Source organism: Cryptomeria japonica, chromosome 11 (genome assembly GCF_030272615.1).
Source record: "Cryptomeria japonica chromosome 11, Sugi_1.0, whole genome shotgun sequence".
Taxonomy (NCBI): domain Eukaryota; kingdom Viridiplantae; phylum Streptophyta; class Pinopsida; order Cupressales; family Cupressaceae; genus Cryptomeria; species Cryptomeria japonica.
Window position 1 is genome coordinate 319,574,196 of NC_081415.1, and position 27,537 is coordinate 319,601,732.

Here is a 27,537-nt window from a genome sequence, read left to right on the forward strand (position 1 = left end):
TTGAGGGTTACAAATCCCACCGATTTTTTTCCCACACCGGGTTTGCTCCTTAAACATCTTGTGTTATGGTGTTCTTTTCATGTGGATATTCTTGATTCTGTTTATTGCATTAATTCTTGCATACCGGTACACTGTTATTTTATGTTCTGCATGTTTTAACTTAAGAAATTCTTATTACCGGTTAGATACTGACTCACCCCCTCTCTTAGTATATGTGGGAATCCTAACACATCCACCAATCCGTAGTGATAGAAAATGAATAACAAAAATGCAGAATTTTAGAAAACTCCAAGTATATTGTATTGCTCCAAACTCCAAAACATCCTCAAATTTCATCAACTTGAACAACTTTGCCAAAAACAACTTGGAATCAATCCAAGTGGGTATAATATAGCCTCCCTAATGGTTTTCAATGACTTTTCAAACTTTGGAACCATTGGAGGATTAGTTATCCCTTTTTACAACATTTTGCAATGACAACAAAAGTTATCAACTTGCACTTTTCAAATTTGACAACTCCAAGGTGTATTCGACATATTCCAAGGATTGGTCTGATGTTTCTAAGACCAATATTTATTTTCCTGACTCATTCCTAGATTCCTACTGACTCACATGGTCATTTATCCATGGTGGCTTATAAAATGCAACCATGATAATGCCTTACATCAATTGGGTCTTATTGACTCACAAAACTATCAACCTATTACAAATGATCATTTTTACCTCATGGGTGATATTAGGCTCTTTTATATTTCATTTGTGTCTTCATTTATGTCTTTGGATGCTCCTACACCATCATCATTATTTGGATACCATAAACCATAATCAATAGTCCCCTTCAAGTAACTGAAAATCCTCTTCACATCAGTAACATGACTCTCTTTAGGATTAGCTTGAAATCTTGCACAAAGACAAATAACATGTATAATGTCTAGTCTAGTCTGAGTCAAGTATAACAATCTGTTAGGACCCAGAGGCAATTGAGAGCAAGGGGGGGGAGTGAATCAGTTGTCTATTAATTTCAACCCAAATATAACTTAATCAAACTTGATACATAATACCAGTAAACCAAAATTTATGTTGGTTAACATATTAATAGTAAATATCAATACCAGTGAAACTCAATGCATGAAACAGAAAGAGAAAGAACATCCACAACACATAACATAGATATTTATACATGGAAACCCTATAAGGGGAAAAACCACAATGGGAAACCTTACCCATAATCAGACGATACTACTGCAGATAGTATGTGTGTACAAATGGGGTCTGCACATGCAGAAAGGCCAACTGCCTAGAGCTCATTGTTGAATCACAAAATAAGAGTCACACTAACTACAATTGGATGAATAAATCCAATGATAATGTACTGCTCAAAGTAGCATCTCCAATGTGGATTCAATATCGGTTAAGCTCCGATAATCACCTTCTATATGGTTTTCTCATAAGATCTTCTATATTTGCACATACTATGTTACAATACCATAACCTTACATACCATATCCTTACATCTCACAATTGAGATCTTACATATATACCAAAACCTAAGACCAAATGAGGTCGTCTAATTAAGAATATTACAATAAAATTAATTACAAGTAAGTCAAGATGCGATGCATCATGTTGGCTCAATGTAATTACAACAATACCAATTGATTAAATCATCTCCATAACGTGTCATGCTGATCTAGAATACATAATGCATGTCGGTCCATAACCTAGATGAATTTGCCGGTAACAGCAAATATGTCAACCCGATTAGACCAATAACCAGAATACCAAAACCAAGTGTCCAAACCATGTCTTCGACATAACCAGGTGATCTCCATATGATAACAAGTCATCCTCAGTGTTGGTGAACAATATAACCTACTAGTGAACCAAATACCGGTGACTGTGCATAAGTCACTGAACTTGTCGGTGAACATAACCAAGGATCTCCAGAAGGATAAGTGTTGATAAGTGTGGACATCAATGACAAAACCAATGCAACACATCCATAATACCAACAATCTCCCCCTTTGGCATTGATGGCAACACAAAGATGGAAAAACATCTTAGTGCCAAAACAGAATGCCAAAAATCCAAAAACCAACAATCTCTTGAATATATCAATACCAGAAATCAAAATACTAATGTAGAGAGTATATATTTATCCCCTAATGAATAATCTCTCCCCAAAGGATAATGTTGTTTTTCCATAAATATCTCTCCCCCTTTGACATCAAATGCCAAAGCAATACAAATACCATATACAACCAGTTCATAGAACCAATTACAAATACCAATTGTTATAACCAACTACTCCCCCTGAGAAGTATCTCTCCTCCATCAAAGCCGGAAAAAGGTTTCTCTATAAATTATGTTGATTTGATGCCAAGAATCAACTATCTAAGTCTCTACTGGTGAGGGTATAGCCCCAAGCTTCTCTCTGAGATATTCAAAAGTTTCCTTAAGAAAAGTCTTAGTAAAGATATCTGCAATCTACTCTTTAGTATTCACATAAACCAATCTCACTTCTTTTGCTTCAACATTCTCTTTCAGAAAATTGTATTTGATAGAAACATGTTTAGTTTTAGAGTGAAATACCAGATTCTTAGATATATCAATTGATGTTGAATTATCATAATAGATGATTATAGGTTCTTTGCATTTTACCTTTGTGTCCTTCAACATTTTCTTAATCCATAATACTAAGTACAGTTAGTTGCTACTACAACATATTCTGATTATGTTGTTGTTAATAATCTACAATTATATTTCTTGCTCAACCATGAAATCAATCTGCTACCAAGAAAGAATGCCTCATCGATGGTGCTCTTTCTGTCATCTACATCTCATGCCCAATTAGCATCGGTGTATTCACATAAATCAAAATTTTCATTTTTAGGATACCATAAACCAAGATTTGTTGTGCCTTGTAGATACTAGAAAATCCTTTTCACTGTTGATTCATGATTTTCTCTAGGATTACTCTAAAATCTTGAAAAAATACACACTGAATTCATTATATCAGGTCTTGTTTGTGTCAAATACTGGAAAACCTCCAATCATAGATTTGTATCTTGTCGGATTAACAGGAGCTGAATCATCCTTCAATGATAGTTTATCAGTTGCAGTCATAGGAGTACTTACTGATTTAGAGTATTCCATACCAAATTTATTTAGTAGTTCCTTCACACACTTTGTTTGACATATGAATATACCTTTATCATTTTGTGAAATCTGCAATCCTAAAAAAAAATTTATCTCCCCAATCATAGACATTTCAAATTCTTCCTGCATCTTATTAGAAAAGTCTTTACACAATACATCTTCTCCTCCAAAAATGATGTCATCAACAAAAACTTCAATAACCAAGATGTCTCCATTAGTCACTTTGAAATTAAGTTTTTTGTCAGCATTACCTTTAGTGTAAACAAGCTTCAAAATATATTTGTCCAATCTAGCATACCAAGCTCTAGGAGCTTGCTTCAATCCATATAAAGCTTTCCTTAATCTGTAAACCATATCTTTATCATTTGTCAATGAAAATCCATTAGGTTGTTCAATGTAAACTTCCTCTTCAAGATCACCATTCAAAAATGCACATTTTATATCCATTTGATATACTTTATAGTTTTTGTGTGCTGCAAATGCAAGAAATAATCTGACTACCTCAATTCTGGCTACCGATGCAAAGATTTCATTGTAATCAATTCCCTCTTACTGTGAATATCCTTTACACACTAATATTGCTTTGTTTCTGATTACCTTACCATCTTCATTAAGTTTATTTCTGAATACCCATTTAGTTCCAATTACATTTTTATCTTTAGGTCGGGGAACCAATGTCCATGTATTGTTCTTTTTAATTTGTTCTAATTCATCTTCCATAGTTTTAATCCAATGTTTATATTCACATGCCTCAATAATAGATTTTGGTTCAATTTGAGAAATTAAGCATACCTCTTCATTTTCCAGTCTTCCTCTTGTCATAACTCCTTGATACTTATTCCCAATTATCTAACTTTCAGAGTGATTCAGTCTTACATACCTAGGTTTGTTCACTTGTTGTTGTTCTTCAGTCATTGTGGAATTCTCTGATGATGCCGGTGTGACTAGATCAACATTTTGTATCGGTGCACTCTTTATAGGTTCATTTGTGATCATCTCAATTGTCGGTTCAGAATCCATAGACCTTGAATTTCCTCTAAAGTGTTCATCTATCTTCACATTTGCACTCTCAATGATTTTCTGCAATCTTTTATTAAAACATCTATATGCTTTTCTCTTAGATGAATAACCAAGAAATATACCTTCATCACTTCTAGGATCAAATTTACCAATATACTCATCTCTCCTAATGTAATATTTGCTTCCAAATATTCTGAAGTACTTAAGAGTAGGAATATTACCAAACCATAATTCATAGGATGTCTTACCGGTTTCACCTTTGATGTGAACTCTGTTGAAAGTGTAAACCATTGTATTCACTACTTCTCTCCAATACACATGAGGTAGATTTGTTTCTCATATCATGCTTCTAGCTCCATACATAATAGTTCTATTCTTCCTTTCAACAACTCCATTTTGCTGAGGTGTCTGGGGTGCTGATAGTTGTCTTCTAATTCCTTTCACTTCACAAAATGTATTGAACTCCTTAGATGTAAATTCACCTCCTTGATTTGATCTTAAACATTTGATTTTCTTACCGGTTTCATTCTCTACAAGTGCCTTGAATAATTTGAATTTCCCAAAAGCTTTCGATTTCTCCTTGAGAAAAGTAACCCAGCACATTCTAGAATAATCATCAATAATTAGCATAAAGTATCTATCTCCCTATAGGCTTCTTGTTCTTTCCAGACCACACAAGTCAGTATGAATTAAATCAAGAACATCACTGGTTTTCTCAGAAATACTCTTAAAAGTTGTTCTAACTTGCTTTCCCATTTGACATTCCTTACATACCGGATTAAGAGGTTTTACAATCTTAGGTAAATCCCTTACTACCTTAGATGAACTAATATTTACAATGCAATCAAAATTCACATGATAGAGTCTTTTATGCCATAACCAACTTTCATCAATATGTGCAATCAAGCATGTCTTTTCATTGTTAATCAAATGAAAGATATTACCTCTAGTCTAATTACCGGTTGCAATCTCCAAACCAGTTCTATTCATGATTTTGCATTTACCATTCTTGAACTATAATTGAAATCCTTTTTCAACTAATTTACCAACACTCAAAAGATTATGCTTCAAACCTTCAACATAATAAATATTGTTAGTATTGTGCTTACCATCAAAATATATAGTGCCTTTTCCTCTAATCAAACAAGCTTTGTCATCTCCAAATTCTTACTATACCTCCATTGTATTCCTGAAAAGATAAGAATTTACTTTTATCACCAGTCATATCATGTGAACATTCGGAATCTATAATCCATTCATCCTTTTCTTCAATTTTAGTTGTCAGGGCCTGCTCTACCAGTGGAACAGTAGGTGTCGATTGACCTTCTATTATTGCAAAAAAAGCCCATCCATTGTCTGTCAGTTCTTTATTAGAATCATTAGTAACTCCTTCATCGACATAATAACATGATTTGTCTCTATTCTTCTTAAATCTGTATCTCTGATATTCAGGATTAGGCTTGTATGTTCTTTTAGCTTCTTCTCTCAATCTTGCATGTCTGTCAGGACATCTAGATGCCATATGACCAACTTTATTGCAATTGAAACATTTAAATGGTGCTTTACCTTCATACTTACTTCCAATACGAGCTTTAGGCATTTTCCTTCCAAATAGTGCTTCAAGTTCTTCCAGTTCTTCATTTTCCCTCCTGATATCTTAAAGTTCTCTTGCATTAAGTGCTTTCCAAATAGATTTATCAGATGATGATGATGATGATGATGCTTTGAAGGCTAAATCTATTTTAATTGTAGCAATAGGACCAAATTCCTCAAGCCCAAATGCTGAAAGTTTTCCAACCAAGGTATCTCTAGATACTGATGTATTAGGCATAGTTCTCAACTCATTAATAGCAATTACTTTCATTTTGTATGCCGGTGGCAATACTCTCAAAACTCTAGAAACAATTTCATCTTCACTTAAGGAACCTCCACAACATTGTATTCCCAAAACAATTTCATTAACCCTTTCCATAAAAGAAAAAATTCTTTCATCTTCTTCCATTTTCAAATTTTCATACCTGACTCGGAAGAATTCCAATTTTGCAATTTTAACAGTGGTATCTCCTTCATTCAGTGTCTCCAGTTTATCCCAAATAGCTTTAGCAGTAGATCGATCTGATAATCCCATGATTTGTTGATTTGACAAGGCGCTCAAGAGTGCTTCTCTTGCTTTGCAATCATTCTCTTGATCCTTACCCAATGTTGGTGGATTAGGTTGATTCGATGTAGGACCAACATAGCCATTCTTTGTAACATCCCATATGTCTTTTCCAATGCAATTCAGATGTGTCTCCATTCTGATCTTCCATATACCATAGTTATTTCCATCAAGTTTTAGACTATCCTTCCTGAAAACGTTAGTTGCCATAGAATCTCCTCAAGTTGTTAAACTTCTGCAAAAAGAGGACTAGGCTCTGAAACCAATTGTTAGGACCCGGAGGCAACTGAGAGGGGGGGGTGAATCAGTTGTCTATTAATTTCAACCCAAATATAACTTAATCAAACTTGATACATAATACCGGTAAACCAAACTTGATGTCGGTTAACAGATTAACAATAAATATCAATATCGGTGAAACTCAATGATGAAACAGAAAGAGAAACAACATCCACAACACATAACACAGAGATTTGTATGTGGAAACCCTATAAGGGGAAAAACCATGATGGGAAACCTTACCCACAATCAGATGATACTACTGCAGATAGTATGTGTGTACAAATGGGATCTGCACATCCAAAAAGACCAACCGCCTAGAGCTCACTGCTGAATCACAAAATAAGTCACACTGACTACAATTGGATGAATAAATCCAATTATAATGTACTTCTCAAAGTAGCATCTCCAATGCTAGATTCAGTACCAGTTAAGCTCTGATAATCACCTTCTCTATGGTCTGCTCATAAGATCTTCTATATTCACACATACCATGTTACAATACCATAACCTTACATACCATATCCTTACATCTCACAATTGAGATCTAACATATATACCAAAACCTAAGACCAAATGTGTAGGTCCGCTAATTAAGAATATTATAATAAAATCAATTACAAGCAAGTCAAGATGCGATGCATCATGTTGGCTCAATGTAATTACAACAATACCAATTGATTAAATCATCTCCATAACGTGTCATGCTGATTTGGAATAGATAATGCATGTCGGTCCATAACCTAGATCAATTTGCCAGTAACAACAAATATGTCAACCCGATTAAACCAATAACTAGAATACCAAAACCAAGTGTCCAAACCATGTCTTCGACATAACCAAGTGATCTCTAGATGATAACAAGTCATCCTCAGTGCCAGTGAACAATATAACGTGTCGGTGAACCAAATACTGGTGACTATGCATAAGTCACTGAACTTGCTGGTGAACATAACCAAGGATCTCCAAAAGGATAAGTGTTGATAATTTTTGACATCAATGATAAAACCAATACAACACATCCATAATACCAACACAATCCACCAACCATAGATCTCTACAAAGTTTGATTAAATTTTTGAGATTCATCTTGCTTAGACAACTTACATCCAGTCATCATAGGAGTTCCAATAGGTTTAGAATCATGTAACCCAGAAAATTTCAACAATTCCTTCACATACTTAGATTGATAAATGAATTTATACCTTTGTTAGTCTATCTAATCTATAATCCTAAGAATGATTTCATCTCACCTATCATAGACATCTCAAACTCTTTTTGCATATCATCAACAAACTTCATACTCAAATCGTCATCTCCTTCAAAAATAATGTCATCAACAAAAAATTCAACAATCAAAATGTTATAATTATCAACCTTAAAGTATAGATTACTAGAATCATCAAATACCTATCCAATCTAGCATACCAGGCTTTAGGGGCTTTCTTCAATCCATATAGCGCTTTCTTCAATTTGCATACCATGTCTCCTTCATCTGATAATGAAAATCCATCTGATTGCTCAATGTAGACTTCCTCTTCCAAATAACCATTCAAAAAGGATGACTTAACATCCATCTGATATACCTTGAAATTCTTGTAAGAAACATATACAAGAAGTAATCTAAGAGCTTCAATTCTAGCTAATGGAGGAAAAGCCTCCTCATAATCAATTCCTTTCATCTGTGAACATCCCTTACACACCTATCTTTCTTTGTTTCTAACCACTTCACTGACTTCATTCAATTTATTTTGGAACATCCATTTAGTGCTAATCACATTCTTGTCTTTAGGTCTCGGAACAAGCTCCCATGTGTTATTCTTCTCAATATGATTCAACTCTTCTTCCATTTCTTTTATCCAATTCTCATCTTTACAAGCTTTAGCAACATCTTTAGGTTCAATCTTGGAAATCAAGCATATCTCTTTAGCAACAATCTTTCTCCTAGTCATCGCACCTTTAATTTTATCACCAATAATTTAATTTTCAGAATGATTCAATTTTGCATATCTCAGAGTCTTCTGATTGTTCTGATTCTTAGGCTCTTGAACTTCTCCACCGATACCATCAATATTTGGATTAACTATCTCTACTAGAGCATTATTCTTTAAGATCTCAGTCTGTATGGGCTTTGAAATAACATCTTGATCATCAAATTCATATCCACGTGCTCTGATTTGCTTCCCATGATATTCATCAAACTTCACATTTTCACTTTCTGCTATCTTCTTCAACCTCTTATTGTAACACCGATAGGTCTTTCTTTTAGTAAAATAACCCAAGAAGATTCCTTCATCACATCTTGTATCAAACTTCCCTATATCCTCATCTTTTTTTATATAACATTTGCTTCCAAAACTCTAGAATATCTAACTATAGGAACATAACCAAAAGATAGCTCATAAGGAGTCTTACCAGAATCACCTTTTATATGCACCCAATTGAATATGTAAATAGCAGTGCTAAAAAATTATCTCCAAAAGGTTTGTGCAACATTTCCTTCAATCATCATAGTCCTAGCAGCATCCAAAATGGTTTTGTTCTTCCTTTCAACAACTCCATTCTGTTGTGGGGTTCCAGGAGCAAATAACTATCTTATAATTATTTTCCTCACAAAATGAATCAAACTCACTGGATGTGAATTATCCTCCTCTATCAAATCTTAGACACTTCAGCTTCAACCCTATTTTTGTCTCTACCTTAGCTTTGAATATCTTCAATTTTTCCAGTGCTTTTGATTTTTCCCTTAGAAAAGTAACCCACATCATTATAGAGTATTCATCAATCAACAACATAAAATATATGTCACCATGCATGCTTCTCACTCTTGTAGGACCACACAAAACAATATGCACAAGATCTAATAAACTGTTAGATGTATACATCTTACTTTTAAATTAAGTTCTTGTTTTCTTTCCCAACTAACATTCTTTACATACCGGATTAGAAGGCTTTACAATTTTAGGCAGATCTCTAATAGCTTGAGTAGAACTTATCCTTATAATGTAGTCAAAATTAACATGACACATCCTTCTATGCCACAACTAGCTTTCATCTATCTGAGCAATCAAACAAATTTTCTCACTGACATTCAAGTGAAAGATATCACCTTTAGTCTTAGTTGTTGATGCAATCTATATACCAGAGGCATTTAGAATCTTGCATTTACCATTCTTGAATTGCAGATCCTGTCCCTTGTCAACCATCTGTCCAATACTCAAAATATTATGCTTCAGACCTTCAACATATAAGACATCATTAGTATTATGCTTACCATCAAAGGAAATAGAACCTCTACCACGAATCACACAAGCTTTATCATCTCCAAATATGTACTATACAACCATCATACCTCTCCATATTCACACATTTTCTTTTATCACCTGTCATATGATGTGAACAATGATTGTGAATTACCCATTCATCTTTCTCTTCAATCTTAGTAGCCAAAGCTTTCTCCTCAACAATGTAGCTTGTAGAATTCACTAGTATTGGATCATCTTCCTTGATAGTAATAAATACAAATTCATCTTCTGAATTCCCATTCTCAGATTCCTCATCTGTCATACCTTCATCAGTAGCATAATAACATCTCTTCTGATATTTGTACTTATGGTTAGGCTTATAGGGCTTATCGTACTTATCATGCTTCTCATATCTATCATTCAAGGCACTTAGCAATGCTTCCTTAGCTCTTATGTTATGTTCAACATCCTTGATCAACAACAACAGTAACCAGACCATTCTGCTTGGAACACTGTAGGTATTCTTTGTAATCTTCCAATAATCATCTCCAAGACACTTCAAATGACATTCCATCCAATCATTCCATACAATGTTTCGTTTCCATGAAATCTCAGACTCTCCTTTTTTAAAACATAGGTTTCCATCTCATATCTTCTGGAGTAGTCAAGATTATTCCAAAGGATCCATCTCTAATACCAATTGTTGGCAACAATAATGAAGGAAAACTGAGAGGGGGGTGAATCAATTTTCACCAAATTAAACAACTTAAGCACAATCTCAGATCTAATCAGATGCAACAAAAACAAAGATAAACACAATAACAACAACATACATAACACCAAGATTTTGACGTGCAAAACCAGGTTAAGTGAAAAACCATGGTGGGAACCTACCCACAATAAGATGATACTCTACAGTAGTATGCGTAAATATTACAATGGGGAATGCACATGCATTCAAGCACACTTCCTAGAGCACATTGCTCAAAATATAATGACTCAAAAGGCTACAACCCTCAGGGAAGGTTCACTACCTTACAATAATATTCGAACTACAATCCGATTTAGGTGAATTGAAAGAATAACATCTCAAAATGCCTAATGACAGTTCTAGTTAAGCACAATTGTCTATCTTGCAACACTCTCTACTCAATACACCACAACAAAAGATGAATTTTCTCAATCACACATACACCACTCTCTAATAATGTAGATACAACCACCACACATCACCTATCTCTAAATTACATGAGTTTAACAACTATTTATACAAATCATCAACCTTGACTACAAGGTCGGCTCAACCCTTACACATAATTACAAAATTACATTACACGATACATAAATCAACCACCAAACCAATAAAATGCCATAGATGACATAGTATGGACCCAAATCAAATCCTCGAACATGCCACACCACCAAAAATATCGCCAAGATCATCTGCAACACGTTACACCACCAAAAATACCGCATAACATGAAGAATATCACCGGACCCATAAGATCTTCAATAACATGCACAATGATCAATACAGACCAGCAAAAAAAATAGGGCATGATTAGGAATACTAAAAAGAACATTAAAACCATCCGCAATAGCTCCAACAACACCACTTAATCAAATCTTCATCGATCAACACCCTAACACTCAAGAACACTCAACAACAACGAATCAGACTAGAAAGATAACTTGCAGAGTATCACATCATGAACCATCTGAATTAAAGATACACAAGAACATTCCAAACATTCTTCCAAATCCACAACCAAAGATATGATCATACTAGAGCTCAACAGATCAGATACCAGAACACTGCAACATAACCAACTCAACTCTCTGCAATCACCGGAGCACCAAAACACAAGAATATGTTGACATAAATGTCAACAACATATCCTAGCAGCAACAATATCCAATAGAATATCCGAAAGCTTATAACCTTTTATTTTCTCACCATATCGTACAAACATACATTTCTAAGATTTATGATGAACAATTTAGATTACTTTTCTAGAGGCCATGAACATAATCCTTACAATTGAAGACCCTTAAATGTTAAACAAATATTGTAATGACCATACTGCTTATGCTATTTCTCAATGCCTTTTTTGAATTATCTTATAATTGATTTTCTTAAATATTTCTAAAATGATCCGCTAGATAATTAGAAGATAATATTTTTAATTAAATATTATTTCATTCCTTTTATATCAAGATTTATTTCCTAAATAAGAAAGGATAAGATATTCTATTAAGATATACATAAATATATTCCAATAGTATTATTTAGAATAATGATTGAGACCAAACTTTGAAATTCAAAGGATAATACTAAATTTGGTTTGGATTATTCATAATACTATCTAGGATAATAATCAAGATAATTATGAACTTTAAAGAAAAATTTTAATTTCAAATCCTATTCAAGATAATCTCAATATTTTGAAGATAATATCAATTTTCTTTTCTTTTCAATATTTTTAAATGAAAAAAAAATTACTCAGAAAAAAGAGGATATTTTTTTTATAAATTTTTGAATTATAATACTTTAATATAAAAATATTTTTAAAAGATATATACTTAATTTCAATAACTTAAGAATTTAAATACTAATTATCACATTAATAAATACAATATTAACTACTATAATTTTTTTAAAGTACTATCACATCTTGAGTTTAACTACTCAAAGAAGGATATGGTCAATGTTGTCAAAGAATTTTTTGGTTCTAGAAGAATCCTTAAGGAAATCAATTCTACTTTTATTGCTCTAATTTCTAAGGTGGCGGGAGTTGATTCTATGGGAAAGTTTAGGCCAATAAGTCTTTGTAATTCCTTTTACAAGATCATTTCAAAAGTCATGACTTCCAGACTCTTGGTTGTTCTCGCCTTTGTTATCTCTGAGGAGCAGAAATGATTTATCCCAGGTAGGCAGATTTTGGATTCTATTATTCTTGTGCATGAGAATATCCATTCTCTTAATGCTGCAAATAAAGCGGGTTTCCTGATAAAATTGGATCTAGCTAAAGCCTATGATAGAGTGGAATGGTAGGTTCTTTTCAGGGTCATGGAGGCCATTGGATTTGATGAGAAGGTAATTAAAGTTACAAGAGAATTGATATATACCCCAAACTTTTATATTCTTATTAATGGTTCTTCATCTATATTTTTTAAATCTTCTAGGGGACTCAGGCAAGGAGATCCTATTTCTCCTATTCTTTTCACAATCTTGGCGGAGAGTATGAGTAGATTGATTCAAAAAATGAAAGTGAATAAAACCATCAAAGGATTGCAACCCTCCTCTGCTAATGTGTTCTGTACTCACCAACAATTTGTTGATGATACAATTTTGATGGGATATTCTTCTGTTGGTGAGTTTGTTGCTTTCAAAGGTTCTCTCAGCTCTTATTCTTTGGCTACTAGTCAGCAAGTTAATTGGGAGAAGTCTGCTATTTATTTCATAAATACCCCAATATTGAGGCAGCAGAGAATTGCTAACATTATTGGTTGTAAGGTGGAGTTGCTCCCATCTACCTATTTGGGCCTCCCTCTTGGTTTGGTTCCTCCAAACTCTTTCTGGAACTCTTTAATTGACAAACTCAACAAGAAATTGGAAGGCTGGAAAGGATCTATGCTATCTCAGGTTGGTAAGGTTTAGCTTCTTCAAGCTACTCTTCAGAATCTTCCTTATGCTCTTAGCTTGTGTAGTATACCGGTTAAATTTGATGAAGCCTTAGAAAGGATTCAGAAAAGATTTCTTTGGTCAGGGGTTGAAGACAAGAAAATGATAGCCTTGGTTGCCTGGGACAAATTTTGTAAGCCTAAGAGTAAGGGGGGATTAGGTATTAAAGTTCTTAAAACTTTTAACAAAGCCTTTCTTGCTAAACAGATTTGGAGGGCTTTTGGTATTAAGAAAGATTGGAGTAGGGTGTGGTTTGATAAATATATTCATAACCAGTCAATTCATTCTCTTCTCTACTCTGAAGATATCCCTGTTGGTTCTTTCATATGGAATAGTATGATCAAATCTATAAAAATTGCTAAAGCTGGAGCTGGATGGGTCCTTGGAAAAGGTGATAAAACTAGGTTCTGGGAGGATGTTTGGATTAAAGATGAACCTCTCTTTAATTAGGACTGCAGCCAATTCATTGATGAATGCAAAAGGATGTATGGGTCTATGGTTTGTAATTATTGGAAGGAGAATAAATGGGTTAGACTTGATGTTATTTATGCTGGTTTTTCGCTGCTCCAGCAGGATCTGTTGTCCTTTTCTATTAGTAAAGATTTTGATGATGTGTTTCTATGGAAGAGAAATCCTAGGAGAAACTTCACTGTTGCCTCTGCTTATAAAAATACTATTACTCAGGTTTGCAACCCAATATGGACTAAAATCTGGAATAGATTCCTCATTCCTAAAGTTAACATGTTTTTTTGTCTTGCAGCTCACAACAAGATTCTTACCATTGATGACTTGGCTCATAGAGGATTCATGTTTCCTAACAGGTGTGAGTTATGTCAGAAAGAGGCAGAATCTGTGGATAATTTGTTTATCCATTGTTCTTTTACCTGGGAAATCTAGAGTAAAATCTGGATGCAATGGAAAGTTGATTGGGTTATGCATAATAGTCTGAAGGAAGTCATCTTGTAATGGATCTTTCCTACCAAATTTCCTCTTATTAAGACCTGTTGGTCCTTTGTCCTTCCTATGACCTGTTGGTATATTTGGAAGGAGAGAAATAATAGAATTTTTAGGGAGGCTAAGTGTACATCTCAGGTGGTTTTTTAAAAGATTTGCAAGGCAATTAAAGAAAATATAAATACTCTTCACAAAAACAACAAGCAGTGGAGCTATCTTAATATGACTAATAATGAGAAAAACATCCTCATTGAATGGAAATTGATTCACAAAGTCTGTAAATCTGATATAAAGAATAGGAGAGAAAATGTTGTTTGGAGATTTCCTTTGCATAATTGGGTTAAGGTGAATTTTGATGGTGCAGCTAAAGGCAATCCTAGGAAGTCTAGAGGGGGAGGAGTCATCAAAAATTCTTATGGTTTTTGTGTTGCTGCAATTGCCTCTCCCTTTGGAGTTCAAAACAATCATGTTGTAGAAGCTCGGGCAATGTTAAAATGCCTCCAGCTTGCTCAGATTTTTAACTTTAAAAAAATATGGCTGGAAGGGGACTCTCTCAATATTATATAGGCTATCAAAGGCACTAGTTTCCCCTCTTGGAATATTTATAATATCATTGAGAGCGCTAAAAAATTATTAGATGCCTATGATAGTGTTTTCATTTCCCATACTCTAAGGGAAGGCAACAAGGTAGCTGACTTATTAGCTAATGAGGGGGTTTATTTAGAGGAGGACACTAAATATATCAGAGAAGTTGCTTGTAAGAAGGTAGTCCGTGAGAAATTATTATTTGATCGAATCCATGGTACAAGTTAAGTTCATTATTACTTTTCTGGGTTCGAATATCAAAGATAGATATTCGAGTTATGTGAAGTGTCAGCTAATGACCTATTTAAGGCAGTGTGATTATGATAATTGGTGTGACGAGGCTAATCATAATAAGTGTCGGTTCATTTTGAATGTCCTTAAAGACTATTTGAATAATAAGGAAATTACCCTGTTTATCAAATCCAACATTTTTTTCCAGAGTCTGAGCTTAAGTCCAAGAATCCTGTTTCTTCTACATTTGAGTATCTCATGCTCTAGTGAGGGTTTCAACCTGAATCACATTATGGGGGGTAATCTTAATTGAAATGAGCCCTCCATATGTGACAACTGGAAAAGTGAACGAAAAATATGGCAGAGGCTGCACAGATATGGTTTCATTGACTACATGGAAAAACTGCACTGGAGTAAAAAATCGATGTCTCAAGGTTTCGCCAAGGGATGGAGAAATAACAATGTCACTCTGTTTGGGTAGACTTGGAAGCTGGATGAAGACTTGGTGGCGGAGGTTATAGTTTTACAAAAGGAAGGTACCAAATTTTACAGAGACTGCAAGTTCTCGGTGGAAGCCACCAAGAACTTCCCTAAAAGTGATGAAGAGAGGGTTTGGCTCACCAAGAAGGACAATGTGTCCTACTATCTCCCTCAATAGGTAAAATATTTTTGGAAGAAGATGTTAAGATTTTTAATGGAATACCTAACGGTTGATGGTAGCTTTTCGAAGGTTTACAATTATCATTTTGTTATCCTAAACCATTTTTGCCATGGTGTGAAGATCTCTTTGCCTTTCTATTTAGCTTCTTCTCTTAAAAATAGGTTGGCTGAACATGCCAGAAAACCTAAATCCTATCCCATTGCTCACCAAGGCCTCATATTGCTATTTTATGAGCATTTGAAGGGTAAAGCTCGAGCTAATAGGGAAGATCCTTTGGTGGAAAATGCCCACATTTTCGAGGGTCATGAGGGCTCTGAGTCTGATGAAGACTCGTCTAACATTCCTCTTCATAAGAAAGTGAGGGTTGTTGTTGAAGCTAAAGATGACATGGAAGTGAAAGTTGGTTTTGAGGAGGAACAGGAGAAGGCGGTTGAGGTTGAGGCGGAGAGTGAGAAGAAAGAGGTTGAGGGAGAGGAAGAGCACGTGCAGAGAAAAGAGTATTTTGAAGAGTTAGAAGTCTCAGATAGCAGGAATGAAGCCCAACACACTACAAAGGAGGTAAACCCTAGGTCTGTGAGCTCTACTCTAGGTATGGAGACCATAGACTCCATTTTGAACACTGCCAGAAATAACACTCTGGAAATTTTTAACTTCTAAAAATGGGTGATTGAAAATATCTCCAATATTCAGAAAAAACAGAGAGATTTGGATGATAAAATTCAAAATTTGATTAAGGATACCAATACTATAGGTAAAAAGGATACGACGGTGGATACCAGTGAGGCAGAGGATGAAGAAGAAATGCAGGATTGGCCGGAAAAAGAAATGATTAAGGGATATTTGAAGCATCTTGAAGATGTGATTATAATCCTCAAAGAAAAGGGAGAGGTTGATAATGAAATTATCATCAACCGGATTACTAAAACCGAGAAGGCCTTGAAGAAATTTATGGAGCATAGCCTTGAGGTTTTGAAGGTTTCATCTCATAACATGAATGCTCTAGTTGCTTGTTTGGAGAAGAACAAGCAAAACAAAGAGATGGTGATCATTGATGATGTGTCGACCACCAGTTCTGCTCCTCACTCCTCCAGACGAAGAACAAGGCAAACTACCAGTGATCTAGAGATGAAGACTAAAGATACCCATCAGATGCAGGATAACAAAGACTTGAAAGAAGTTGCTAATGCTATGATGATGCTAGCTAAGAACGCGGAAGAGTCTATAAAAGTTTTTATCTGAGATGTAATCAGGTCTTTGTTTGCCAGTCTCTTGCTGGCTTTTTGTTGTTCTTTTCCTTAGCTATTGTTTTCTCTGCTGGTCTTTCGTAGCTTTTCTTTCTTTGTCCTTTTCTCTCTAGTTTCTTTAATGCTTTTCTTCTTGTTATGTAAGTGGGTTTCGGGTCCCTTAAAACTTGATTTTCCTTAATCAAAAACTACTCAAAGGATTTAATCATAATTATTCTCACATGTTAATTTAGTTAATTTTTTCTACTAATTAGTTATTATTTCCTATATAAAAAATATGTCAAAATTCATAAATTCAAAATACTAAGATAGATAAACATGAGTGCTAAGAGGACGCTGTGACTTTCATCCCTCCTTATTTTGTCCATTGTCTTGATGCAATTTTTTTAGCAGTCTTAAATAAAATATAACTATTATTTTCCTAATAGTTTTCTCCATAAAAAATGGGAACAATTATTGTAGTTCAATTGTATCCGCCCATGTAGCATTCGCTTCATTATATTGATCCCTCTGCACCTTACTCTGATTGACCACCCTGATGTACACTCGATGTTGACATTTCTCCAGAATTATATGACTCTACTATTATGCCCTCCAGTTCTTGGACTTGTATTGTATTCCAATTCCAAAATATGTTAACATCATGTACATGCTTCTTAAGGAGGGATATATGGAATAGATCATGGATACTACTCAATTATGGGGTTAGGCCTAGTCAATAAGCAATTGGATTTATCTTTTCCAATATTTCAAAAGGCCCCATGTATCAAGGGGCTAGCTTTATTTTCTTCCCAAATATTATCGAACTCTTGTGGGGTCTTACTCTTAGGAAGACTTTCTCTCCAACTTCAAATTCTCTTTATGTCTTATTTCTATCTGCATAACTCTTTTCTTTGTTACTTTCCTTCTTTAGCCTTAGCATTATTACCCTTGTTTGATTTTCCATTTCCTTCAACATATCAGGACCAATTATTATTCTATCTTCAAGGTTATCTCTACTTAATGGATTTTGACATGAACTATCATATAATGTTTCGAATGGTTCCATACTAAAGCAAGACCGGAAAGAGATATATGCAAACTCCACTAATGATAGATTTTCTAATAATTGCATATTTAAGATTGGTATGTTTAATTATATATATGAATAAATTAATTATACTAAATAATATTAAATGCAATATAATGAACTAACTTATTAATTTTAACTACATAATAAAAAATAATATTTGGTTGCACTAGATTTGAAAAATGGTCAAAGTCATCTTCAAAACTTTCACCTCTTTCAATTGTAGTGTAGTTGGAGGCTAATATATGTTAAATAGAACTAAAATTCTATAAGACTATTCATCAACCTACTCTTTTGAATCACAATCTTTCCAAATAAAATCCATACACAAAGAATAAAAATATGTCATCTCTCTTGCATAAATAATTCATGAACTCGCATTTGTAACTTTTGAATGAATGTAACTAACTCCATCCTATTATTATATAATAATCTTCAAATTTTATAATGTTACCTTGTTCCAAAAATATTTATAAATTGTAAAATTACCTTCATTATCCAAATCTATTATTGAATACCATTCCATGATTGTTGTTAGAATTATCAACTTAACACCACCTTGGTACTTCAACTCTTCTTGTTCTATGGATCCTTTAATACATGCTCTCACATGATCATGCTCCCATTTTTTAATCTCAACCTTAGTGAAATTTAAAATATGTTGAAAACCATTAACTATATGCATCTACTCAACCAATAGATCATTTAAAAATTATTAAATCATGATGTGTACTTATCTAATTATATAATATGTTGGATGAATATAATATTCTTATCCCTTAATTTATCATAGAACATCTAAAGCAACCCTATAAAATAGAATAAGTATGGTAAACACTAATGTAGATATGATACTCCCTCAATATCTAGATTTATTTATGCTCTCATGTGTATGAATGAATTTTATATATACAAAAATAGTAACATAGATAGAGCTATAAGACTAGGATTGGACTCCATTCTATGATTGAAATGGAGAACTCTTTGTTCAATCTACAATACACATAATGGTACCAATAAGAAATGGGATAACTTGCATTGCTCATCTAACCATAAAATTTTGTGTACATGCATTGCATATTACTCATATGAACATCGTTTTCTCTTGAAATTTTCATAAATTTAGTTACTATTATATCTTTACTCATTAACTCACATCTCTTTTACTCTTTGCCATCTTTTACAATACATTTTACTAATTATTTTGTTTCTAATCACATGTGTGCTCTTTGTATAGATATAATTTAACAAAAATTATATACTACCATAAGTAACACATAATCTATTCAAATATGATTATTTTTATTTTAATTATTATTATTTTTAATATAGAAAAGTTATCTATGCACTCTTTCACATAATGCACTTGAAATAAAATCTCTTGATGAATTAAATGGAGCTTCCATCGTACATTCTTGTAAAAAATAATTAGTGTGCAAGGTAACATATATAATAAAAAATATCATAATGCATGGAAAATTCAATGTATGCCTTACAAAAAAATGTAGAATTTGAATGATTTATTTTAACATAAAAGAGTGTGTTTATTTCAAAACACCTTTGACTCGTTTGTATTTAAAGACAACTCTTCATATACTTGATAAAATCATTTTTAGTCATATCTAAAAATGTTTAAGATGTGATTCACATTTTTTAGAACTATTTCATTTCCTTACAACATCTTTTTTATTAAGTGAAACTATTGTGCTATTTTTATTTAAATATTCAATTAATTATCTCAAGGCATCAACTACAATCTTATCTTTTCATAAGAATCTACTTGACCTTCAACTCTTTCTTGCCTTCTAATGGATTTTAATAATATTTTCTATTTATTTATAGTGATCTTCTGTTTTGCTAATTATTATTATTATTCAACCTTTTTTGCTAATTATTTTTTTTTGTTTTTGTTTTATTGCTTAGAATAGTTGATGTTAGAACACATCATATGGTATTACTGTCTTTAGAGAATAAATTTGAACCTATGATGGTATGCATTAATTAGATGTCTTACAATAGATTTTTCACCATTGATATTGGATGATCTTAGACCAAGGATCCTTATAATGTTTGTAAAATTAAGATTTTATCATTTCAATAACAATTGACACTAATGTTGTTTTATTTAACCTTTCACAAAATGTTATCCATAATTTATTAGCAATCTTTGATAAGTGTGTTGGTATTAAAAATGTAGTAAAGTTGTGGTCAAATATTGGTAGCACTGACTATGGTTGTGAATTGACTCTAAAGATTGATAGCCCAAATCTCTATCTAAATAGAATTTCTATATACACATGATTAGTGTTTTGGAGCATGATCTTGGCCTCATCCCTTTTTTAGGTCGGAACCTTGCACTCAGCAAGGCTTGATCCCTAGTGGGCTCATTAAGAACCTTTCAACTTCACCAACTGATCAAAGACCCATTGACAAGATTTATTGATTTGATAACTAATCACTCATGATTTTAGACTCTCTCCAGATATATTTTCAAGTGTTGTCTTTCTATAAAAAATTGTCATATTCATATGACAAATAGAATATGGAATAAAAAGGTGTGGTTGGAGTTACACCTTTCCCATAGATGGAGCTGCTATTATATGAAGTAAAGTTGACCTTAGATTTTTATATTTGATCTACCCATATCATAATTGAGTATATGTATTAGTAAGTTGGAAAAGAAACGAAAGTACTGAATGTGTTGATGATTGTAATACTAATTTAGAGAAATGGGTGGTCCTCAAGGATGAAATGGTATGTAATCATTGATTTAATCTGTAGTTTACCAGTAACAACTGCGACTTTTCTTGTGTTTTCCACTGCATTCACATCACTCTCGCGAAGAAGATGGTACTTGCCCGCAATCTTCTGAAGAAACCAACTTTTATTTTGACTTTTCTGTTGTTGCGACCCAAAATAAGTTCTTTCTGTTACTCATTACAATAATAAGTGAGTTTAAAGAAGGAATTCGAGGCCATTTGCATTATTCTTTAAAACTTAATGTTCATTTAACAAACATTTTTCACATCTCAAAAGACAATAATGACTAAGTAACTTAAATTATTTAGAACATCATCAACATTTGGTTCACTTAATGCATATGAGTTTAGTTGAAAACCTTAGCATTTCTAAGCTTGCAAGTTCAATTCTCTTTTGTCCTCAATGTTTATTATATTTCATGTGATTTATTTTTTAATTCTTAGAGATAACATTGTTTTTGGGTGGAATTTGACACCTTGCAAATAATTATTATCAAGTTTATTATATATTTTTATGATGTATAAATTTAGTTTTCTTTATTATTGAAAATAATTATATTGTGAAAAGGTACATTTTGGGTGGACACTGACATCTTATGAATGGCTATTATCAAGGTTGTTATTATATTCTTTATGATTTGTAAACTTTATTTTTAATTATTAAAGATAATTTTATTTGAAAGAGGTTTTCTTTCAGTAGAAATTGTTAGCTTGAAAATAGTTATTGTCATTATGATCAATGGGACACACTTTGTTTGTCATGCTAAGGTCATTTTATTGCTTATGCTCTTGAGGGTATATGGAGATTATAATGCCATGTCTTGCATATAAAGATCTTGAGAGAGTAAAAAATGAGGTTGGAGGATTAATAAGAGTATAGTTCTAAACATCATTCTCATTTCAAATTGGTTCCTTGTTTATAGAGTGATAACACTTCTTGACAGGGACAAATCTTCATGTCATCTTTCATTTTTGAGATCAATATAGAGAATCTTTCGAACTTGTGAATGGTGTTCTTGTCTCTAATCACATGAAGAACTTGGCATGGCTGTCTTTCATTTCTTAAATCAAGTGGGACTATATTTTGAAATTGTGACTGGTGTGCTTCTCTCTAATCACACGAAGAGTGGTGTGGTTGTCTTTCATTTCTTAAATCAAGTAGGATAATCTTTTGAGCTTGTGAATGGTATGCATGTCTCTAATCACATGAAGAGTGGTGTGGTTATCTTTCATTTGATAAATCAAATAGGATAATTGTTTGAACTTGTGAATGATACTCTTGTCTCTAATCACATGAAGAGTGGCGTAGTTACCTTTCATTTCTTAAATAAAGTGGGAGAATATTTTGAATTTGTGAATGGTGTGCTTGTCTCTAGCCACCTGATGAGTGATGTGGTTAGCATGTGCACCCTTAAAAGTACATTATTGTTTATAGTATATATGTGATGATGGAAAATGTATGTATTCCTCTCCATGATTGTTCATTATTATTGACAATATATATTCATAATAAGCAATCTTGATGAAGAATAATCTATCCTCCTCATTCATCATGTGACGTTCTGACTTTTGCATTCACCACAACTAAATACCAATATTCATAACTTCATCTTTAAAAAAATTATAAAAAATAAATATTAAAGTGATGTATTAACATATTAAATAATGAAATGAATTTGTTAATAAGAACAGATGATGTTGCTTGATGATGTTGCTTGTTTAATGTTATATATATATATATATATATAAACATCAAGAACCTATAAAAGATCTATGTACCAAACAAAGAATATTCTATAATAAAAGGCATTGTATACCAAACAAATAATATCACATTTCTTCTATTTCCTGGCTCCTCCCATTTGAATATCAACCACACGTACAGGGAGAGATCAATTGCAAAGGGAGACAGAGACCCAAAAAAACAAAAACAAACTTCCCATGGAAGTTCCAAAATTGTCCTAGATATATTAGGATGCTACTGTAATTTGCATGCTGCAGTTTAAGAATTCTGTTTAATATGAAACGGAAAAAGAGTGAGCGTAATCATAGGAACGAGAGGTCCAAAATGTGAAAAACATCGTCAAGAAATATTTGATTACGATGGTACGTGAAGTTTAACTTATTGTGAAAAACTTGGCATTCTGTGGACGAACATACCCTAGCCACTCGCCACTCGCCGCCACTATTTCATGCCTGGTACGTGCCTCCTGTAATCCGTTATGACCCACCTGTTCCCATTCTAACTAACTATACGTTATGCCAAGTTTTCTGACAGATTTCTTAGTTAATGATATCATATTTTTACAATTCTTATCATGTCTTTTTCAGATGTTTGACATAGAGAGTTATCTAAAATATTGATAAAAAAATTCAGTCTATTCTATATTTTTTTCAATTTGTTTATGATTGTCATAAAATATGATCTGAAATATTGATGCAATCTAATTTCTAAATAACAAAATAAAACTCACACACAATCTAATCCATGATCAAGTTTCTGAGGTTTCAATTTCTGCAGATTGCCTCATTCTAATGCTACTGTGGATTAACCAAATTCTAACATGGAAAGTGATCAGAATCATTGATACAAAAGCTCAAACAATCTTAATACAGAAACATCATCAATCAAGATTTTGAATCATATACCCATAACAAATCTAGTTCAAGCTCTGCAGATCACTCCCATTCTAATGATGTCCTGAATTAAAAAAAACTCATTTTTTCTTCTTATGTCTTCTTTGACAATAAGAGATCATGAAATATGATCCAAAATGTTAATAAAAAAACTAACACACAATCTAACTCTTTGAACTCTACAAATCACCTCATTCTAATACTACTGCAAATTAACCAAAAATATTGAGTTTACTCAATAAACAATCTAACATCTAAAACAAAAAACAAAAAAAAAACAATAACACTCAAATTTCTGAATCATACACCCATGACAAATTCAGTTTCAAGCTCTGCAGATCACCACCATTCTAATGCTACCGTGAATTAAACAAAAAACTACAACACTCAAATTTCTGAATCATATACCCATCACAGATTCAGTTTCAAGCTCTGCAGATCACCTTCATTCTAATGCTACCGTGAATTAACCAAAAAACTACAACACTCAAATTTCTGAATCATATAAAAATCACAGATTCAGTTTCAAGCTCTGCAGATCACCTTCAATCTAATGCTACCGTGAATTAACCAAATTCTAGCATGGAAATTAAGTAAAGAAAGGCCTAGGTTATACATTTTAATAATCCGGGAGGCCCAAGACAAGGAAGCCATTCCAAGCATGCTGTACTGTACAAGTAACTAACTACTAGTGTAATCATTTTTATATATGGTTTGGGCAATTGGGCAAACCCCATTGCCCAAACCGAAACATTTCTCCAGCTCTCTCTGTACAACATTCTTCATCTCTCTATACATATTCATATATAGGATCCACCCTAATAGTCATAACTTAGCTGAGTATTTTCTTGCTCAGTATGTTGAAACCAGCTCTTAAAGGTCAGAGATGCTGAATATAACTCAGCTGCACCTATAACAGAAACCTAATATAATACATATGTATGTATATCATGTATATAGCAAATCATTTGTAATTCCAGAGATCCAGTTCAGAAGCTCCTTGATCACTGTCACCATCGTCGTCTTGATCATGGTGCTGCTGGTGCAGTCGGGGAGGAGAAAGCATCATGCCTTCCGCCATGGCAGTGAGCACATTGGGCATGTCAAAGATCATATCTTCATCCACGAAATCGGCGGCGGGCTGCATGTAAGTAGAGGAAGTGGAACCTTCTGCTGGGGGCACGGCGGCGGGAGGCGGCGGAAGAAGCGGTGGCGGTGGCGGCGCGAAGGCGGCAGCGGCGGCAGAGGCGGCGGCCTGAATGTGCCTGGGGGAAGAGGAAAGCGGCACAGGCATGGACGAAATGGAGTCGGGAAAATTCAAATAAGCGGAGTTTCCCCTCAGTGCAAAAGCCGCAGTATCATAAGCCCGAGCGGCCATTTCAGCAGTGGGGAATGTCCCCAGCCAAATTCTCGACTTCTTCTTCGGCTCCCGAATCTCACACACCCATTTCCCCCAGTTCCGCCGCCGCACACCACGATAAATTGGGTGCTTCGTCTCTCGAGCTCTCCTCCTAGTGCCGCCGCCGCCGCCGCCGCCGCCACCGCCACCACCGCCGCCACCGCCGCCATCGACATCGCCTGAGGCTCTCTCTGCCTCCGCGTCTTCCTCCTCTTCTTCTCGCTCTTCCGGCCCTCTTTTGGCGGCGCCGCCGCTTTCCGCCGCCTCATCCTCCCCTTCTGCGCAAACGAACTCTTGAGAAAAGGGGAATGGAGTAGCACTAGAAATACGGTGTTTGTGAAGATTGGGATTGTATTGGTCACAAATACAAGATTGGAAAGAAGATGATCTTGTGGCAATATAGTGCACCATCATTTATGGATTGGATTTTGGTAATGGTGCAACTTATCTTTTTGTTTTTCCCGTTGTCGGTTTGTTTTTCGTTGTGGGTTATTTAAAGGTAAGAGTAATGGGGGTTGGTGGTCCGCGAACTGGACGCAGTGGGCGACTGGCAAAAACACGGTTACGCGCATTGTTTTTTGATTTTTCAGTCTCCAGCTGGTTTATGATTCATTTCCCACAAAGATTTTTTCCTTTCCCACAAAGATTTATGATTTTCCCAATTGTGCTCGTCCGACTCCCATTTTTGGATTAAGACATGTTTGCCGGCCATGGCTCTTCCCCTCGCGCTTCCTACGCCCTACACTAGTTGAGCCTCCGGCGTCGCAATAGTATCAGGATTGATTTCCTTTTGCAAATAATCATACTTCATGTACGACATATTGGTCCTCAAAGTTTGCGATATTACTTATGGCTTCACCGTAAATAGAGTTTTTTACTTTTGATTGGTCCTTTTATTGGGTGATTGATTGCATCATGAAGTAATGTTATCAACGAGGATTTACATCAAATTTGGGAATTTGTGGTGTTTGAATTAGAATATTGGTAAAGGTGGAAGATAGAAGGGTGGAGGGCAATTTGTGTGGATGGAGAGTAGTTTCTGGATGAAGGTTATAGTGGTGTATGTTAGTGTAATACTCTATAAATGGTCATCTAAATTATGGATCCCTAATCTCGACTACATCATCAAGGTTCTAACTAAAGGTAATTAATTCAATTTTGAGCACCTAATTAATTAATTTTTCAATCACCAATGTCACATGGCAAATAAATCATTCTATATTAATTTAATATTTATTTAATTAATTAATCCTTCCAAGTAAATCATTTTAATCAATTATCCTATTTATTTAATTAAATATTTCGGCATATTTAATTAATAAATAAATTTGTCATTAAATCACCAAAATTGAATTAATTTACAAAAATGAATTAATTTACAAAAAAAGAAATTAAATTGAGAAAAGTAATCAACTTGAGATATTTCATTTTCTAAAATTGAGATAACTTGAGAAATTTCAGAAAATCAAGAAAAACAATAAATTGAATAAATCATTTTCTCTAAAAATAAAACTCAAAGCAAATCTTGAGGAAAGAAGTTTAGTTGCATTGAAGAGGCTTTTTTCTAAATAAAGATCTTGAGCAAATAAGAGGAATGTGCATAGAATCAACTAATTTTATCTCAAGTGCATGGAATCAACTAATTTTATCTCCAATGCAAACTCAAACTTATAATCTCAATGCATTCAATCAAGCTTTAATTGAAATTTATCTCAAGATTAACTCAATCTAATCTTCTCTGAAATTGAATCAAAGCACCCAATTATTTCAATTCGCCTGGATTATGCTTTCTCTTGAGGAATCTCAACCGCACATCATTAATCAATCTTCACCGTTGCTCTCTCTTTAGATTCTCTATAAATTCAGTCTTTCATAGTCTTTCATCTCCCATTCAAGACACCCTAAATATTTATTGTTATTATGCAGTTTTTGCTCTAGAGTCATTGAGAGTATTGTGCTTTGAGATTATTGCATCTTAGCTTTTTGCATATTTAGCTTGATCTTGCATTTATTTAGCTTAATCTTGCATCCATCTAGCTTAATCTTGCATCCATTTAGCTCAATTTTTGTTCTCATATAGATTAAATCTTTCGTCTTGGTGTATTCTAGTCACTAGTATTGTTTAGACAAATCTGAGAGCAAATCTATACTTGCATCTTTTAGAAGGCAATAGGTCGATTTGTTATGGTTTTTATATTCATGATTATATCTGTCCAAACACTATAAATTCATCCTTTCATCTCTCATTCAAGACACCTTGGAGATTTATTGTTATTATGTAGTTTTTTCTCTAGAATCATTGAGAGTATTCTGCTTTGAGATTATTGCATCTTAGATTTTTGCATATTTAGCTTAATCTTGCATTTATTTGTTGGCAATTGAAACTCAATTGGTTGGTTTCACTATGTTGTCATTGATGGCAACATGGTATTGTGTTTTGGCTTCATGTTTT

At 33.8% G+C, this 27,537-nt stretch overlaps 2 protein-coding genes across 2 annotated transcripts in view; one reads left to right on the forward strand and one right to left on the reverse strand.

The window, feature by feature from the left end:
• The window catches only part of LOC131860195 (uncharacterized), a 78,861-nt gene extending 61,645 nt beyond the window's left edge, over positions 1-17,216 (forward strand). The window contains exons 2-4 of the mRNA XM_059214573.1: positions 16,139-16,535; positions 16,668-16,865; positions 16,953-17,216. Of these exons, the coding sequence (XP_059070556.1) occupies positions 16,139-16,535; positions 16,668-16,865; positions 16,953-17,216 (859 nt within the window). The remainder of the gene's footprint in view (positions 1-16,138; positions 16,536-16,667; positions 16,866-16,952) is intronic.
• A 6,888-nt stretch (positions 17,217-24,104) lies between these two features.
• Positions 24,105-25,836, reverse strand: LOC131065046 (ethylene-responsive transcription factor ERF024). The gene has a single exon (XM_057999417.2). It carries the CDS (start codon positions 25,497-25,499, stop codon positions 24,651-24,653), a length of 849 nt encoding a protein of 282 aa, XP_057855400.2. The 5' UTR covers positions 25,500-25,836; the 3' UTR covers positions 24,105-24,650.
• Positions 25,837-27,537: the final 1,701 nt, after the last annotated feature.

Coding starts and splice junctions, on each gene's coding strand:
- LOC131065046 (XM_057999417.2), bottom strand. CDS start 25,499: ATGATGGTGCACTATATTGCCACAAGATCATCTTCTTTCCAATCTTGT.